Genomic DNA, 18,721 nt, shown 5'->3' with positions numbered 1-18,721 from the left:
CAGTGCAGCCCAGCCTGCTTGCAGCAGGGCTTGCAGCCTCCCACCTTCCTGCTGGGAGCAGCCCGGGCTGCGTGGGTGGCAGCAGCTGCTTAGAGCCTGGGCTGGCAGTGGCGTGCTGAGCAAAATGGCCTTGTGTGCCAGGCTTGGCTTGCTGACCCCTGGAACAAGGTGTGGCCTGAAACCCCAGCCCTGCCCCACCCCCTGCCCCTACCTCCCTGGTTCCCTCCCCTGTTCCTGGGGGCAGCAAGAGGTGCTGCCCCTCAGTGCATAGGGCCTCAGGCAGCTGCCCTCCCCTACAGTGCCCGTCTCTCATTATGGGGCTGTGTCTGCACCGGAAAATGGACCCAATGATAATGGGAGCAGGGACAGGCCCTGCTGTGAGCTCCCATGCTGCACTGTGCCCGTTGGAGCCAGGCTGCGGGGATGCAGGTTTGCTCTTGTCCACGCTCACACTTTGCTGCCCTGTTGCAGCTGCACCCATGTTGTTCTTGACTCTTCCTTTCTCTGGTGTCTTGCTCTGCTCCCCAGCCCAGTTCAGAGTGATTGGACCAGGCCAGCCAGTTGTTGTCACCATGGGAGAGGATGCTGTCCTCCCCTGCCACCTGTTGCCCCCATGAGCGCTGAGAGCATGGAGGTGCGGTGGCTCCAGCCTGGGTTCTCTTCCTACGTGCACTTGTACCGAGGTGGACAGGATCAGGATGGGCAGCAGATGCCTGCATATCGGGGCAGGACTCAACTTGTGAAGGACGACCTCAGCGATGGGAGCGTCTCTCTGAGAATACGCAGCATCCGACGCTCTGACCATGGGCTGTACACCTGCTTCGTCCAGTCCAATGACTCCTCAGGTGACGCTCTGTTGGAGCTGCAGGTGACAGGTCAGTGCCTCTGCTGTTTGCTCCCGCCCGCAGTGTCCTGAATGGGGCTGTTGGGCTCAGGGGGAGGTGACACTTACTCACTTGTCAGCACCCAGAGTCTTCTCTCAGCCTCCGGTGCCTGCAGTTTTGGTGCCTGCCATGCTGGCAGAGGTGGCATAGAGAGCAGAGGCAGGGGATGGAGAGGGGCTGAGAGAGAGAGGGAGAAGGGGTGGAGGAATAGGCAGAATCAGGCCCCAGTTACGCTAGTGAGAGTTGGTGCCTGCTCCCTGAGAGCATCTTCAGCAGGTCTGAGGAGGGAAGCAAGCAAGCACAGTGACTGTAGATCAGTACAGCAAATGACCGTCTCCCATACGCTGCTCCCACCCAGGGCGCTGAGGACTGCTTGTACCGAGCTGTGTGCAGCAGGGCAAAATTGCACTGGAGCTTCTCCAGGAGGGGCTGGGGTGCCAGGCTGAGCATGGGTTGGGTTTCTCTGCTCTGGGAGGAGGTGAAGGGCTGAGGGACCCTGCTGGGACTGAGACGGCAGGTGCAGGAGTTGTGGTACAACAGCTGGGTGTATATCCCCAGGGCTCCCACCCTGTCCAGACCACACCACACCTTTGCCTTAGAGCAGATGCCATGGTGCAGCGTGTTGCTCAGATTGACAATGGTGTCACAGACTATGTGTATAACGAAGGGAAGTTCTTCCAGTTAGCCAGTAGCTTTCTCTAGCTGAAAAAGTCACCGGGTGGTGCTACATGTGCAATTAATGCTCACAAATAAACTGTGGGGCACATTACTCTGGAGTTTATTCATGCGCAGCACATGGAGCTGTCAAAGCAGCCCTGGTGCGCAGAGGACCCAGGGCAGAAACCACTTAGGACTGGGGGTGCCTTAGGAAACCAGTTAAGACTGGGGGTGCCTCAGCTTTGAGTGCCCCACCTGAGTCACCTGACGGGGCCTGGTATTCAAAGGCAGGTGCTCAGCATGACACCACTCTGAAACCCTCGGAGGTGTCTCAGGCTGAGTGCACAAGGAGACTCAGGGTGCATTTCCCTGGGTGCACATTAACATAATGGTCACTCACGGTGAACCCCATAAGTCTTGGCTCCTGAGCTCTGAGTGCCTCACTCTGTCGAGGCACAGGGCCCTGGAAGGAGAGAGGAGATGCAAGCCCAGAGGCAGGACCAGGCTAATAGGGTGACAGGGGAGGGGCTGCAGTTTGGGACTTCCCATCAGCCTGTGCTGTGAAAGTTTCACCCCAGGGCAGGACTCCCAGAGTTGCCCCCTGCCCCCTACACAGAGCAGTGCCCCCCAGGCATGGCACAGTGTGAGGGGGCCAGGATGTTCCCGGGTCTGGGGCTGCACGTACAGAGTCTGCACAGCAATCCCAGCATGGGGCCGTGCTGCACCACGCAGACATCCCCTGAGAGACCTCACTGCTCCTTGGGATTCGTCCCCATAACCCTGCACCTGGACCTGCACTGCCCACACTATGGCTCACTCCCAGCCTGCTCCTGGTACCTGCACACACTCTCCTGGGACGCCTTTGGTGCAAGGTCTGACTGAGTCCAAGTCTACTGCAGCCAGGAGATATAAGAGGTTCAAAGGCCTTGGGAGAACAGTGAGGAAAGATTTGCTCATGGTCCATTGGTAGCTGCTGGGGTGAGCGAGCAGGAGCAGGAGTCCCCCGAGGGCCACGGCTGGACACGGCCGGCAGAGCCCTGGGGACAAGCTGCTGGGACAGACAAGGGGGCCTGGCTCCCCGGCCAGCATTCGCTCTGTGCCTGCAGCGCTGCAGGGGACAGTGTCTGTGGGCTGCATTGATGGCACTCGAGCACCTCAGTCCTGACTGCGCCCCTGGGGTCAGCCTGCGCCGCCTGGCATGAGGGGTCACACTGAGATTCAGGACAACCTCACACCGGCACAGATCGCAGCTTTCAGCCTCTGACTGAAGCAGGACTAGCATATTTCCAGTTTCAAAAAAGAGGGCACCTGACAGGAAGGAGGGGGTATAATATGATTGCGGGGGGGCAGAGATATGACTGTGCCCTGGCCCTGCCCCTCGCTCCCAAGCCACAGCCACCTCAGCCCTGCAGCTGCCTATCACTCCCAGCCCACAGTCCTCTGGCACTGCCTGTGCCCTGAGCTCCTGACCCACCGTCCCCTGCCTCCCCGCCCCCGTGCCCGTCACTCCCGACCTGCAGCCCCCTGCTCCCCGCAGCCCTGCAAGTGTCTCCTGGAGGGCACGCAGCTCCCCGCTGCCCTCCCCAGCTCCCTCCCCTGCCGGAGAAGCCGGTGCCTCCCCTGCCCTGCTGCAGCCCAGTGCTGGCGGGGGGGAAACGTCGGTGCTGAGCAGAGCAAAATCCCAAATCCCAGCCATTTGGTGATATTAAAAACAAAAGACCCAGACAGAGATGGGAGGACCCCAAAAGAGGACGTGTCTGGGAACACCCAGATGTATTGTAACCCTGGACTGAAGGGACATTGTTTGTCTTTGCTGACCTGCTGGATGAGGAGCCACTTCCCATGAGGGTCCCATGATGCCCTGAGGAAGGGGAGGTCACTATCTCTCTTGCCTCCAGCTGGCAGAGGCTTCTGCATGCAGGGGTTGTGCTGCTGGGTCTGGTTTATTCCTGCAGTGACCACTCTGCTGCCTCCAGGCAGGGGCAGGACAGCGGGTGCATTAGCTGGTCTTTAGCTTGGGCTCCCAGTGTGCTAAGCATCAAGCATGGGGGAGGCCTGTTGGCCTGAAATCCATGAGGAGGATCCCAGGGAAAGCTACTGCTGCCCCCAGCCCTGTGCATTTGCTCACACAGGGCTGTCACGTGAATGCCACTTTCTCCTGCAGGTCCCTATTTCCCATGGGCGGTGGCTCTGGCCGTGATTCTGCCCCTTGTCGTTCTCCTGGGCAGTTTCTGCCTCTGGCGGCAGCACCGTGTGACAGGTAACGTAAGAAAGGGGGGTGACTGTGTGGAGAGGTGAGCTCCTCGGAGATGGGACAGGACAGGATGGACGCGGGCTCCATCCACTGCTCTGAGAGGAGCTCCAAGCACCGGGATGGACTGAAGCTGTGGGAGAAGTCTCTGAGCAGGCCAGACCCCACATCTGAGCCAGGAAAGGGGCCACGTGGATTCACAGCCCTGGAGCTCGGTGAAGAGCCCAGACCGAACACTGCAAGTGCAAAGTGCTGCACCTGGGGAGAAGGCATCACCAACACACCTGCAGGCTGAGGGATGACCTTCTCGGCAGCACAGTGGCAGAAAGGGATCTCGGAGTCATAGCTGACTCCAAGATGAATATGAGCCGTCGATGTGATGAAGTGATCGGTAAAGCTAACCACACTTTATCATGTATTAGCAGGCGCATGATGAGCAGGTCCAGGGAGGTGATGCTCCCCCTCTATCTGGCACTGGTCAGGCTGCAGCTGGAGTACTGCGTCCAGTTCTGGGCGCCGCTCTTCAAGAGGGACATGGATAACCTTGAGAGGGTCCAGAGCAGAGCCACTCATATGGTTAGGCGCCTGCAGGTAAGGTCTTAAAGGAGAGATTGAGGGACCTGGATCTCTTCAGCCTATGCAAGGGAAGGCTGAGAGGTGATCTTGTGGCCATTTACAAATTCATCGGTGGGGAGGGGGCAGCAAGAAATAGGAGATGCTCTGTTTGCCACGACACCCCTTGGACTAACCTGGAACAACAGCCACAAATACACAGAGCAGGTTTAGGTTGGACATCTGGAAGAAGTTCTTCACGGTTAGGGTAGCCAGAATCTGGAACGGGCTCCCGAGGGAGGTGGTGCTCTCCCCTACCTTGGGGGTCTTTAAGAGGAGACTGGACAAACACCTAGCTCTTTCCTACACGGGTCAGGGGGTTGGACTCGATGATTTATTGAGGTTCCTTCGGACACTACCAACTATAAAACTATGACACTGCAGCGAGCTGTCCCACCAGATCTGTGCTGCTCAGCTGGAAACATGGATGAGGAGGGAGGATTTCTGTGCTGGGAGCCTATTAATGTGTTTTTCCTGTTGCAGGGAAACACCATTACCATGGAAGTGGTTTTCCTAGTTGCAGGAGAAAACCACTTTCTTGGCAGGAGGCAGTACCCTGACGGATGTAATGCATAGTTAGTCTCCCACTTTGTCTTCCAGTGGGAAGATCTCAGCTATACAAGGACTTTATGGAAATGGGAGACTCCTCCCTCACTTTCTTCTGTGGCCATACAGCTGAGGGCAAGCAAAACTCAGGGACATCCAAACCCCAATCCTCTTGGTGTGGGCCTGCACGGAGGATGCCTGTCAAAGGATTTGGAAGTATCTGACACCCCAGGCAGGGGTGGAGATGCTTGCTGGTAGCAAGGTTTCATGTGGTTCTTGGATGACTCATGGATTTGGAATTGATTTGACTGATTTGATTTGGGACATGAACACTTTTCATTTAAAAAAAAAAAAGTGTTTCTCCCAAATTCAATTCTCTCCTCAAAGCTAGGGCTGTTCAGCCTGAGATCGCCCCACAAGAACGAGCTGCACCGCATGCTGGTGTGCTAGTGTGTCTCGTGCACTGTGGGGGCTTCCTGCTGGTTTGCTCCCTGGTCTCCAGGGAGCCTGTGGGTGAGAGCAGGGTCTTAGGGTTGCCAATGGCTGTGACCTGACCCGGTGTCTCCAATTGTGGAAACACAGAAATCGCACTCGGGACATGCAAGGCCATTCTCATACAGGACTGGTGCTTGGGCCCAGCTGCTCTCGCTCCAGCTGTGCTGAGCAGTGACTGTCAGGCATGACGATGCCTCCGTGTCCTGCTGGACTGTATCCCAGGGCAGGCCCCCAGGTCCATCCGCACCTCCTTCACTACGCCCAGGCTGACATGAGCATGTGCTGGACAAAGGCCCCTCTGCCCCATCCCCTCATGGACATGTCTCTTCTACCCTGGTCCCAGGGGCAGCTACTCTCCATTGTCCTCACAATTAGGGGCAGGGACTAGCTGCAAGGCCAGGGGTTGGCCTAGGATGGACCCACCTGGTATCCAGCCCAGGTCCATGCCTCCCGTTGCTGACCCACTTCATCTTCCTCAGTCCCATTCCAGAAGCCTCGAGGTCAGCTCAGTGGATGGACACAGAAAAGAGCAGGAAAGGGATGAGGACAAAGGGACACAAGAGTGGAAGGGCCCACGTGGGCCCCTGACTGCAGTGCCTTGTGGCCACAGGCAGTCACACAACTGATGTTTAGCCAGAAGGGTGCACAACAAAAGCCATCCAGGCCCTGCTCCCCTGCATCACACAAACACTTCTGACCCCGGGGAGAGGTTCCCATAGTGGGAAAAAACCACCAAGATAGAGAGCATACAGTCTGGCCCAGAGCAGGAGAGACAACGGCCCAACCAACACCTTGGGCACCTGCAGGGGCAAGAATTTATTGGGTAAAAGATGCCCGATGATCCCAGTAACTGGAACCAACCAGCCCACAGTCTTGGCCAAGCTGACTTGGGAGATAACTCCCCCCTTCAGTATGAGCAGGGAACCAGCCCCCCTGGGCCAGTCTCTCTCCAGTATAGCATCACCTTCAACTAGCCCTGCCATAAGGGCAGGAGTCAGAGGGGACCGGGCAGGGGGATGGCTCCTTTGGAAGAGACCTTTAGAGCAGGTCCTGGAGGGGATAGGAAAGAGTGGGGCAGTTTGCACCATGCCCTGGAGCAGGTCAGTCCGAGGCAGCAGGGACGTGGTGCGCAGGGAAGCTGATGCAAACCTGTCTGTGTCGGCCCATCCCCTTACGTGCGTGTGACAGTACGCGCGTGTACACGAGACACTACGTCACTGAAGCAATGAGCTAGGGGGACGTAGCTTGTCAGTACGACATAGCATCAGTGGGCACAAACCATGATGCCAACACTATATCACCATAGTGATGAACTACATTGCCAGAGCTTGTCAAAAAAAAGTAACCGTGCATCTCTGGGACTGCACAGTACTGGCAGCACTTGGTTTAGTACTAAATGACTCCACAGTCCCAAAAGGATGACAGGAATTAGGTTGCAGCTGAAGCAACCAAGAGCTCTGTCCTGAGCTGAAGGGAGGCCACGGCTTCCCTCACAGCACAGGGAGCCCCTCGCTCGCCCCAGGGCCACGGCTGCCCCTGCCCGTCCCAGGGGAACGTGTGCTGAACTCTTGTCCAAACACAGAAGAAATGTGCTTTCCTCAGTGGTCCCCGTGGCTCAGTTAAGCTAGCTCAGGTCTATGCAGGGACCCTCAGGAGACAGAGCCCAAAGTGCCTGCCTGACTGTAGCAGGCCAAGTGTCAGCCTGGTTTGTCCCCAGCTAAGGGCCATCCGCATTTCCATTGCAGACCCCAGCAGTGCACTGAAGGGCTGCTCCTGGGGACACAGACCAGCTCTCACGGGAACAAGCCAGTGTCTTTACCAGCACGGTGACTATTGCAGAAGGGGTCCCTGAGCCCACCGCCCTGAGCAGCCTTTACACTCCCTGGTCCATGCCATTGCAGGAGACAGGGAGACCTGGCCAGTACATAGCAGGATCCCTCCTCACATGGGATCCCCTGGGCTCTGGCCCTTCTGTGCCCTGCAGTGGGGCGAGGGGCAGGACTCTACCCTGGAGCACACGACCAGCCTTAACTCTGCCCTGCCCGGACCCCAGGTACTAGTCCCACAGCCCGGATCAATGTAGGACTGGGGCTGCAGTTCTGAACCAAGGGAACTTAGTATTAAATATGCTTTAAAGGTTCCCCCTCCTTAGGGAATCACAGCAGGGCAGAGATCAGGATGTTCAGGGACTGTATCTGCATTTCCAGCCTGCAGCAGCTTCTTTTCAGTTTCCCCTGAGCTTTTCTTGGTGTGTAACTCTGGGAGGGGGCTGATTACACCCCCCTTGCAGTGTGTTTCCCCCATAAGTTGCTGACAACTCCTTTCACCCCATCTGGAGGGGCAAAGGGTTTCAGAGATTTCATACACTTTTGGACTAGAAGGGACCTCAAAGATCATCAAGTCCACCCCCCTGCCCCGGAGCAAGAGGTCAGCTGGGTTCAAAGGATCCCAGCAAGATAAGCATCCAAACATTTCTTGAATGAGTACAAAGTAGGTGCCTGCACCACTTCTGGAGGGAGTCTATTCCAGGTCTTGGTGGCACAGACAGTAAAGACTTTTTTTTCTTATATCCAGCCGAAAACAGTCTTGGAGGAGTTTATGACCATTGGTCCTTGTTTTTCTTTGGGGCGCTCTGGTGAACAGATGTTCCCCCACATCCTGATGCAAACCCCTCATGTACTTATAAGCTGCCCCCACGCCCCCCCTGAGCCTGTGCTTTTCCAGGCTGAAGAGTCCCCTGGCTCTCAGCCTCTCTTCATACAGCCTATTCTCCTGCCCTCTGATCATGTGCACGGCTCTCCTCTGGACTCTCTCAAGTGTCTCAATATACTTCTTGAATTGTGGAGCCCAGAATTGGATGCAGTACTCCAGCTGCAGCCTCACCAAGGCTGAGTGCAGTGGGTTTGGGGACCCAGGTGTGCTGTGGCCAAGGGGGACAGTGAGGGACAGCCCCTGTGTGTGTAGGTACAGTGGAAAGGCCATTGCTTGGTGCTCTTCATCACTGTGTCCAGTCTCCATCTGTGTAACACGTCTCTCCTGCTGTTTGTTTCAGAGAGGCGCCGTGCAGACAAAGGTAACTTTTCTTCATGGATTTCCCTATGGAGGGAAGGGGGAGGTCTCCTGTTTTGCAGCTGGTGTCCCAGCAGGCCTTCAGGGCTCTCCTTGGAGAAGCTGTGTGTGATGTGTGCTGAGGAGCTCCCCAAGAAACCTCATCCTCCAGCACCCCCAGCCTGCTGCTCTGTCCCACCCCTGTGCAGTGCTGCGTGGGAGCCCCAGGGGCAGGGCTTGTCTCTCCAGGAGCCAGGGGCTAAGGGGCAGGATGCATATGGGGGGCACAGATTAGAGGGGCTGGATTAGGTGTAGCTTGAGAGGAGGGTGGTGAGAAATTGGGCTGTCAGGATTTAGGGGAGGCTGGATCATGAGGCCATGGAGGAGCAGGATTTGGGAACAGGAGTGAGAGGGGCTGGGGTGGAGGGTTGCAAAGCAAAAGGAGAGGAGTCTGAGACACCCTGAGATTGTGAGGCTGAGTGTGCTGCTGTGTGCAGTGAGAGAGGAGGGCTGGGAGGGGAAAGGAGGAGTTTTCTTCAGCCTCCCTCCACCTGCAGTGAGCAGGAAACAGCCTAGAGCACAGGCTAGTGAGCCCAGCCAGGCTGGGGCTGGTGGCAGGGGAGAGGGGATAGGATGCACCCCCGGGCCAGGAGGTGGATTTGAGAGCTGTCAGCACGCAATGCCAGATGAAGATGATGTGAAGTGATGATTAGTGTGAGGGGAGAAGGGCAACTGAGGGCAGAGCTCTGGAGAAACCCCCAGAAGACAAGAGAGGGAGGAAGAGGAGGCAGGCGCCCTGGCGGAGGTGGTGGAAGGGCAGGCAGGGAGGGTGGAAGGGGAGTGCCCGGCAGCCCAGTGAGGACAAGTCACCTTGCTGGAGAGGTGCTATAAGGGGTGGGGCGTCCTGGAGCCAGGCAGCTGAGCCCGGTGCCCGGGTGTCTGTGCAGAGCCTGGTGAAGAGGATGTGCCCAAGGCAGCCGGGACAGCAGAGCCGGGTCCTGCCCACACAGCGCATGGCCCTGGGCTGGACTCGGCTTGATGCCTGGAGCACAGATCTGCAGTGTCTGTCCATGACCACGGGTGGGGAGAGGCTGCTGCACCTGGGCCCGGGCCAGGGAATTTGTGGGACTCCAGGTTAATTCTCGTTCTCTTTCACGTTGCAGCAAAGTATGAAGCAATGAAAGGTAAGTGCCTTTTACTGCCCCCCTGCCCCCCTGACTTCACTGGCAAAACCCTGGTACCCAGCCACGCGTCCCTCTCCATCTCCAGGGAGGTCTTGTGACAAGGACACTTCTGTATGAAAGGGTCCAGTCCCACACACTGTCCCACACCCCCACATCAGGATGGGGGCAGTTGGCATAGTGCTGGTGCGGGGGGTGCTGTTCGCACCAGCTGAGCACCCCTTGTTGCTGAGGACTGCTTGGGTGTGTGGGCAGGGCCCGCTCTAGTCAGTCTGCCCTGTCTCTGCCCAAAGGGCTGAGTTGGGGATGGCTCAGGGCTTTCTTCCCAATGTTTCCTTGCACCTGAGTGATGTCCCTGGGGCAGCTCCTCTCGCTTCCCAGAGGGGATGGGGAGATCTCAGGATCAGGGGCTACAAAGCAGTATCCAAGGCAAAGGGTTGTGGTCCCGATCCTGCAGTCTGAACTCAGTCAGCATGTCCACTGAAGCTGATGTGGGGTGTGTTCAGCATGGGGGCAGATTTGTCAGTAAAGATCATGGCTATTGACCAGTCTTTCCACCTCAAACCTTTTTATTTTTTTTTTACTGACCATCTACAAAGCTTTTACTGATATGACACCCTTTCTTTAAAGACATATGTTTTTACTGATCTGTGTTTCACATAATGTAAATTCAGCCCTTCTGCCAGGCCTTGGGAGGGAGTGACAAGAGTGGGATTCATGTGTAGGGGATCAACACCAAGTGTAGCAGAAAGCTTTGGTTTTCAGTATGAAGTTGGAAGATTTTAAATGGAAAAAAATTTCTTGGATTGCCAATCCTGCTTGATGGCAGCAGTGGTATTACGATATGATGCCCCCACCCCAGGGGGCCCCTAATCACCCCCACACTCTGACACCCCTAACCATGCCCCACATGGCATGACACCCCGCCCTAGTCCACGTCCTAGTGTACCTCACCAACGCTGCTACCCCCATTCTGGCACAGACCTCCACCCACTCTGGCCCCTGCTTCTGTCCTACAGCTTCTTGCCAGCCACGCCACCCTGCTCCTCGTACCTTTGAGGTGGGCATCTGAGAGACACAGGGGGCAAGCCATTGGACCCAGCAGCAGCACGAGGCTGGGGGAGAGGAGAGGTCTAGGCAGGTTCCTGCGAGCCCCAAAGCCCTGACAAGAGCTCCCTGCAGGGCGCTCAGGTCCCGCTCAGACACCGGGGACAGTGCTGTGCTCTGCCTGTCTATCAAGCTCCCTGTGGATCGATTATTTATGGAGGACACAAATTTTTCACAAATGTTATGGGCCCGTGGTTTTTACTGTATATTTTATGGGACACCAGTAGAGTTACAGAGAGTTGGCAACCATGGTACTAACTGACTCGTGACTTTATTTGCTCTCCTCCCCTTTCCTTCCTGAGACCCTTGGCAGAGCTGGGTAAGTTGTGGTTTTGGTTTTTGCAGTGTCTTTTCCACTGACATGTGTCCTGTGGGGTTTGTGCCTGGTTGTGTGACCTCTGTGACCTCTGGTTTCTGGTTATTTCAGAATTTGCCGGAGCCCGACAATATGCAGGTAAGTGGAGCCAATGCTTCATCAGAGACTCCTGGTCTTGTCTCCCCAGGGACCTTTGCTTTCTGCTCTGCCCTGACACCCCTCGCAAGCACTACCAGGCGGAGTCACAATGTCCCTGCCTGTGTGCACAGGAGACAGGACGTTCCCCAGAGAAGTTGCTCTGGGGGAATGCTGGGGCCAACCAATTTCAGTGGGGCTGCCCTGGACGGGGCTCTTCAGCCTCCTGCTAATGAGGGGTCGAGCTGCTCCCTGCTGTCACCGAGTGGAGGAATCGCCCCTCCAGTCCCCCTCTGCTGTGACCAGGCAGCGCTCCCCCCCACCCCCCCCATGTTTCATTTATCACTGAGCTGGGACCTGGGCTGCAGACATGCCTGACCCAGGAGGACCTGCTCTCTTTGTCTCAAGTGTCCCTGCCACTGCAGGCCATGTGACTGGCCATCTCACCTGGCAAGGGCTGATGTCATTTGGAAACTCCGGCCCACAGCCAACGGGGCTGCTGGTGGTGGGATTTTAGTGATGAGGTCACAACAGGTGTATAAAAGGGGCCACATGAGGAAGGGGAAGGGGACATATTTTGGGAACATGGAGCAGGCACACGGGTTGTGCAGCTCTTTCAGACTCCAGATCCATGTGCGAGTAGCTTACCAGAAACGTACCCAGGAACGGTGTTCTTGGAGCGTGTCACAAGGCTACCAGGCTGCTTCTGTTTGCTCAGATGTGCTCTTCGGATACTTCGCTGGCTTGTCCCCCTCCCTGAGCCTCCCCTCCCCACCCAGTAAAGCTATCCGCTATAGCAAGCTTTACGGTACATGGTTGAGATGGAAGGGACCTGCTAAGGTGGGCTCGGCTTTTTACTTCCCCCCTGCCCAGGAGGTGACAGGGGAGTGCTTCAGGCCTATAGAAGCACCCCAGATCCCCAAGGACTACAGGGCCTGTGTATCCCGGGTGGCACAGGGCCCAGACAGAGACCTGAGTCCGGGTGGTGGCAGCATTTCCCCAGGCTTGTGGGTGTGCTGCGGAAAGGGGATGGCCAGGCGTAGGCACCCCGGGGACACACCTGGAGCTTGGTAGCTGGTCGGGTGCAGTGATGCAGGTGGCTCAGCACAGGAACACCCCCACTGGCCCGCCACACCATCCATGGGTCTCACCACTCCTCCTTCTCTGTCTGGTGCAGTGGCAGGTAGTGGGCAGAGGGCCAGGACAGCTGCTTATTTTTAGGGTCACTGGGGTGAGGAACAAGGCTCCAAACCTCATCCACCAGAAGTGTGAGATCTCTGCCAAGGGAGAGAGGAGCTGCACCCCATCTGGGCCTTTAGTGCCCAGGCAGCAGGGGAGATGGACACAAAGGGAGTGTGGAAGTCAGTGGGGCTTGGAGAGCTGCAGGGTGAGGGGTGAGGAAGGGGCAAGAGCAGAGCATGGAGGGTGGGGGAAGGGAATCTGGCCTGGATGATAAGATAGAAAATGACTGATCTGTGGTGCTGGGGTCAGGAGAGAGAAGCCCGGTAGGAGGGTCGTGTTGCTTTGGGGGCTATAGAGCTGAGAGGATGGAGCCACAGTCTGCAGGTGCTAGGCAGCTCTGGCCCCGGGGCTTGGCTGCAGGCTGGGGAAGGAGGAGATGCTGCAGTCAGGGGCCCTGACTGGCAGGAGCATCAGCTCAGCCCTGCTCCCCTCCTTCCTGGCTGCCTGGGAGGGGCAGCAGAGCCCCCCGACCCCCATGGGCCCTGCTCTGCAGGCTGCTCAGTGGACTGGTCTCAGGGGGCTCCTGGCTGCAAGGTGCTGTTCCCAACCATGGCTCCCAGCACAGCCTGAGCACCCACATCCCAGTGCTGCAACAGCGACAGGGCAGGAGCCAGCCTGTGCGGCAGGGAGGGCGGCAGTGGGCTGTCCGGCTGAGGGGTTGCTGGCTGAGGGCTTCTTCTCCCAGCCCCGCAGCCAGTATGTCTCTCCCTCCCTGCTGCTTCCTCCTGGTGTCCTTCGCTCTCTTTCCCTGACACCCACGTCGTCTCCCAGCCGCCGCCAGTCTGTGCCCAGGTGCTCCTTTTGCCTTTAGTGCCCAGGGAAACCCCTCTCCTTCTCCCGCGGGCAGCTCTTGCTCAGGCCGTGTGTGTTTCCTGGGCTTTGGACGGTGACTTCTGTTACTCCAGGTTCCTCCCTCCAGGAAGGGGCTTCATTGCTCCTTCCCTGAGGCAGCAGGGAGGGCAGAAAGGAGGCTTCAGCCAAGCCTGGGGTTGCCCAGAGAGCACAGACACCAGTGCAAGCACCAGCCCCTCCAGGCAGCAAGAGATGCCGACCCAGATGCCTGGGTCCCTGCAGCTGTTCTGTGCCCAGGGTGGTGCAAACCAGCAGTCAGTGCAGGCCTGACCCGCACAGAGCTGAAGCCAAGTATCCACTTTCACTTGGGTCTGGTACACACGTGCCTGGGTCTGGGAGGGTCAGTCCCATAGATCTTAAATGGCTTTGATAGCCCAGGTCAACTCTGTTGTGTGGGTGACCCCTGGGGCTGTCATGGGTGGAAGAGACTCTTCAGGAAAACAGCATGCCTCCCTCCTTACACGGATGCACACGCCCAGCCATGCAGAGCTGTCACTGTCCCTTGTGGGTCAGATGATCCCGGAGCCAGAGTGACTGTGGGGAGGGACTGCGCTGGGCCACTCTGTGCCCAGATCGGGGAGTGAGAGCTCGAGCCCGAGCTCTGCGTGGATCCCTCAGCCCTGCTCTGGTCCTGGCTCTGGCAGGTTGTTGAGTGAGCAGGGGATGGAGAGCACACACGTTCCCTGGGGTTGTGGGCCAGTCCCTGCAAGAATTGTATATGCGTGTGTGTGTTGGGGGGTCTGCCCATGCATGCAGGGGGCTGTGCATTTGGGGACAGACAAGACACTCTGGGAAGAGAGGTTCAGCTGGAGCCGTCTTTGTTTTTTTGCCTGGTTTTGGGTGAGAGCAGGGGCCAATTTCCTCCTGCTGCGACATTTCCAATGCAAATGTCACAGCAGATTTGGGGAACAGAGCACAGGGGATATTTTTTTGAAGTACTCTGAACAGATCCCCACTCCCAAGCTGCTCACCCTCCCCATCCTGCCCTTCCATAAGTGCTGGGGGTCCCCTGTTGTTTCCTTGGCCTATCCATGTCCTATCAGAAGCCTTTGGGGTTTGTGCTCCTAAGTGTTTCCAAGTGTTTCCCCAGAGCAAGTGTAACTCAGATGTGTTTCAAAACTGCCATCTCTGTGTGCAGCATCTGGCACAATGGAGGCTGGCCTACAGCAGCTGGGCCCCACGGGCATGGGGTTATCCAGTACTCCGGGGACAGAAGGCCCCAGACCCAGCAGTGCCCCAGGGCTGGTCTGCACAGGGCGTCCTTGGCCCAGTGCAGTATTTGCAGCGCGGACCCCTAGAGCAGATGCACAACAGGGGTGAGCTGGGACTTGTGCCTGGTGCAGCTGAGCCCAGAGGGAGGGGAAATGCCTCTCCTCACTCAATGGCCCCAGAGTCATGAGCAATGGGCCCTGTTCTGCGGTGCTTAGTCCCCTTGTCAGTGCTTCCCCACTGCCCTTCCCCTTCCCTCCCCACCCCGTGCACCCAGCCCCATGCATGGCCCTGCGTGGGCTGGGCTCTGGGGAGGCGCTGGCTGTGGGGTGCCCTGGCTGCAGTCCTGTGCCCACAGGGCTGGGGACATGGGGGTCCCCGCTGGGGCAGAGCAGCCCAGCCTGGGATGGGCAGGGGCAGGCACCAACCAGCTGTCAGCCGCAAACCAAGTGACCCAGGCCCAGAGCACAGAGACCCCTGGGCCCTGCCCTCTGCTCCCCCTGCCACCCCTTCCTCCGGGCAGGCTGCTCTGCTGGGCCCCTCTGCTCCCTGCTGTCTCCCAGCCCGTCCCCCCTGTCCCTCCAGTCTACCTCCTTGCCCCTCCTCACCCCCTTCCCAACAGCGCCTGTGGCACCAGCTCATGGGGAAGGCGCTGCCCCTCTTGCCCCATCACCCCCGAGCTGTGCTAGTGGGGCCAGGCAGCCAAGCCTGGGGTGGGGGGAGGGGCAGGACAGGGACCTGGCGGTATGACATAATCTCATGCCCTTCCCCCACCTGGTGCCCACCCCATGGCACCCGCCCCTCTCTCCTCCCCCCTGTGGGTGCAGCACCCGGCCCTCTAGCCCCCACTCTGCCCCAGGGATGAAGAGGTCTGGTGGGAACATCCCTCTCTGCCCTGGGGCCATTTCCTGTTCTCTCCATTTCCCCTTGGGGCGATGGTGATTTCCCAGCAGGGACTGACCCACGATTCCTGGGATGCGGTGAATTCTCTGTGATTTTGGGGACCCGCCTGCCCCGACCTTGACCCGTGACTCTCTCTCCAGTGGACGTGACTCTGGACCCGGACACGGCTCATCCCAACCTCGTCCTGTCTGAGGATCGGAAATGTGTACAACACAGAGACACCCGACAGCATGTGCCCGACACCCCGGAGAGATTTGATCCTTGTCCCTGTGTCCTGGGCTCGGAGGGGTTCACGGGCGGGAGGCGCTACTGGGAGGTGGAGGTGGGAGACAAGACAGAGTGGTACGTAGGCGTGTGCAGGGAGTCTGTGCGCAGGAAGCGGGGGATCACGCTGTCACCTGGCCGTGGATACTGGGTCGTGTGGCTGGAAGATGGAGGACACAAGCCCTGCACCTCCCCCTGGACCCCCCTCCCCGTGCGCGTGCACCCCAGGCGGGTGGGGGTTTTCCTGGACTACGAGGGAGGCGAGGTCTCATTTTACAATGTGACCAACAGGTCCCATCTCTTCACTTTCACTGACACCTTCTCCGGGACCCTGCGCCCTTTCTTCAGTCCTGGTCTCAATGCTGGGGGCACCAACGTGGCTCCCCTGACCCTGTGCCCGGTCCCAGCCCAGCCCTGAGGGAATCCCTGTCCCTGCCATGACCCGCGGGGGGCACAGACTGTCCCCTCCCCGCGCCCCGACTGCCAGCCCCTCGGCGTCCCCAGGGTGGGGGGCAGGCTGGCGGGTCAGGGCTGGGGTCTCCAACACAGGAGCTGCTCCAGCCTGGACCCTGGTGCTGCCCAGGCCCAGGTGTCATCTCCCAATCCCCAAATGCAGGGGCGATGCTTAGGGGCTGCACACAGGTGCACGTGCACTCCCTGAGCATTGCAGTGCACTCCCTGCAAAAAGGTGCCACCGACACTGTTCGCAGTTTCTGCAGGCAGTCCATGATCAGCCCTGGCTGCCACTGATGCTGCTGGCGATGCCTGTGGGTCTTCACTGACCCCAGGTCAGCACTCACCCCCACCCCCGCCCCTGCCGCCAACAGTGCCAACAGCATCTTTGAGAGCTCCCCACTAACCACCACTGGGGTGCAGCAGCCGCCGATGGAGCCGTGCTCTCCCCAGCCACTGGGGGCAGGTGCCATACATGCCCACACGCATAGCACCCCCCTGGGAGGGACTGTCTCCAAACTCTCATCCTTCACTAACATCACTACAATCACTTTGGGGGTTTTATTTTGTTAATTTGCTTGCCTCTCTCAGCACTGTTTCCCTTCCCCCCTGACCCCATCCTCTCCCCTCCTCTTCTCTCCCCTCCCACTATTCCCTTTTATATTTAAAATAAATACCTTTGCATTGTACACCGGCTGTCTGCACATCATTTCTTACCCTCTGATGAGTGAGCACTTGCTCCTGAAAGCTGATGCATCTGGGATTCAGTAAGTCTGGTGGTGCTCAAGCTTTCTAGTGTGCGAGTCCAGAGCCACACACCATGGGCCTCATGTGGGTCGGACGGCACTAGTGTCCCAGGCCCAGCACATGTCATGTTGTGCCTGAGTGCCCGGGGTACAGGGTGCCTGGGGGTGGGGAGCAGCAGGGAGGGGAGATCAGCATCCCTAGCGGTGCTCCTGGCAGTGTAGCCACTAGTATTTTTTCACCTCCTGCCCCTGGGTTTGGTGCCCAGGGCACATGTCCCAGTCTCCTACTGCACTCTGCTACTGTCTACAGCTCCCAACATCTCCAAAATAACCGCCATCACCGAATCACTGGACCTGTGGGGATGCATGACTTGGCTCTGCAGGCAAGATCTGGCCCATGGGCCAGGAATTGTGGCCTCCTGAGTCTATAAGGTGCATCTCTATCCTGCTTCCTTTGGACTTCACGCTAACAGAGCTAGCTGCCTCTCTCACTACACAACAATAGTTCTCCAATATTTTTAGAGTCAAGATCCCCACTCATTAGACTCAAGGCACCCTCAGAAAATGCCTGCTCTTCCTTTTCACTTGCTTTGCTACTGAAAAATAATATAGCAGTTCTTCTGGTGCAAAGAACTCAGAAAGGCCACAATGGATCAGAAATGGATTCTTATTGCAAAGCTTTGTGTTGCTTTTGTGAATCGCGTATAGGTGTTTGCACATCTACCAGAGCTAAGGAGCTCACCACACCTGGATGGGAAGCACTGATCCAGATCAAACTGATGTCAAAGTCCCTTTTCACCCCAACATCTCCACTGTACTGGGCCAGATACTGCCTGTGTGCCTCCATCACAGTCTGTGCTGGTGCCCATCACTGCTGGCCCGTGGGAACTTCTGATGGGCAGAGTCAGGAGGATCCTGATCCGCAGCCAGTTGCTGCCCCAGGGATTGAGGGGGAGAAAGAAACAGCTCCACATCCTTTTCCCTGTGATGCACCATGGCCAGAGGGACCCAGACACGTGCCTGTGTCAGCAGGGCCCCACTCAGTGTCACCCCCTCCTCAAAGAGGGGATCAAGGGTTGTGTCTGCTCTTGCTCTGTTTCTCATTTGAGAATCATTGGGGGATACTGGGAGGCATGGGGGTAACGGGGGTCCCTAGGCAGGTACTGTGACCCACTGGATGATAATGGTAGGCACTGGGAGAGCACTGGAGCTAATGGGAGATCCTGGGAGGGTATTGAGACAACTGGGTTCTCTGGGCATCGGGGTTGTCCAGGTGCCCAGGTCCTCTGTGACAGCCCTTCTCCCCCCAGGATGCAGCTGTCCCACTGTGCACTGCTGGCCATGGTGGTAACTGGCCCAGTGCCCCCCAGCCCCTTGGCCCTGACAATGGACCCCGTGGCAATGCTGGTGCCAGGGACTGAGCTGGGTCTGTGGCTGTCCCAGAGCCAGGAGAGCTGTGACCCCTGAAACATGGTCCTGTTCCCCAGTGCCAGGGCCCTGCCTTGGGCCCTGCAGCCTGTGGCCCACAAGCACAGCCCTGCCCCAGTCCTGGGTTTGGCCCCTGTGGGAGGTGCCTCCGGGACCTGGGATGGCAGGTGGAGGCAGCACAGGGCAGGGCACAGCCTGGGTCTGCAGCAGGGATGCATGTGGCCAGGAGCGAGGCAAGGCCCAGACCTGCTCCTGCCTGGCCCAGCCCTGGGGGTGCGGAGGGGCACCTGGGTGGGCATCCTGTGGGGGAAGGGGAGGGTGTGTGTCTCCCAGTATCCCCAGTGCCTCCCAGTATTCTGGCAGGCCACTCTAGAGCTGCAATGTGTAGAGAC

At 58.1% G+C, this 18,721-nt stretch overlaps 1 protein-coding gene across 1 annotated transcript; it reads left to right on the top strand.

The window, feature by feature from the left end:
* Window positions 1–613: 613 nt before the first annotated feature.
* Window positions 614–16,844, top strand: LOC132243727 (erythroid membrane-associated protein-like). Its single transcript, XM_059714121.1, has 5 exons — window positions 614–875; window positions 3,706–3,801; window positions 9,657–9,677; window positions 11,209–11,235; window positions 15,570–16,844. Exons 1-5 carry the CDS (start codon window positions 614–616, stop codon window positions 16,118–16,120), a joined length of 957 nt encoding a protein of 318 aa, XP_059570104.1. The 3' UTR covers window positions 16,121–16,844.
* The last annotated feature ends 1,877 nt before the right edge of the window (window positions 16,845–18,721 follow it).

Source organism: Alligator mississippiensis, chromosome 11 (genome assembly GCF_030867095.1).
Source record: "Alligator mississippiensis isolate rAllMis1 chromosome 11, rAllMis1, whole genome shotgun sequence".
Taxonomy (NCBI): Eukaryota; Metazoa; Chordata; order Crocodylia; family Alligatoridae; genus Alligator; species Alligator mississippiensis.
The sequence above is the reverse complement of the archived record's forward strand: the minus strand, read 5'-3'. Positions and strand labels throughout refer to the sequence as shown.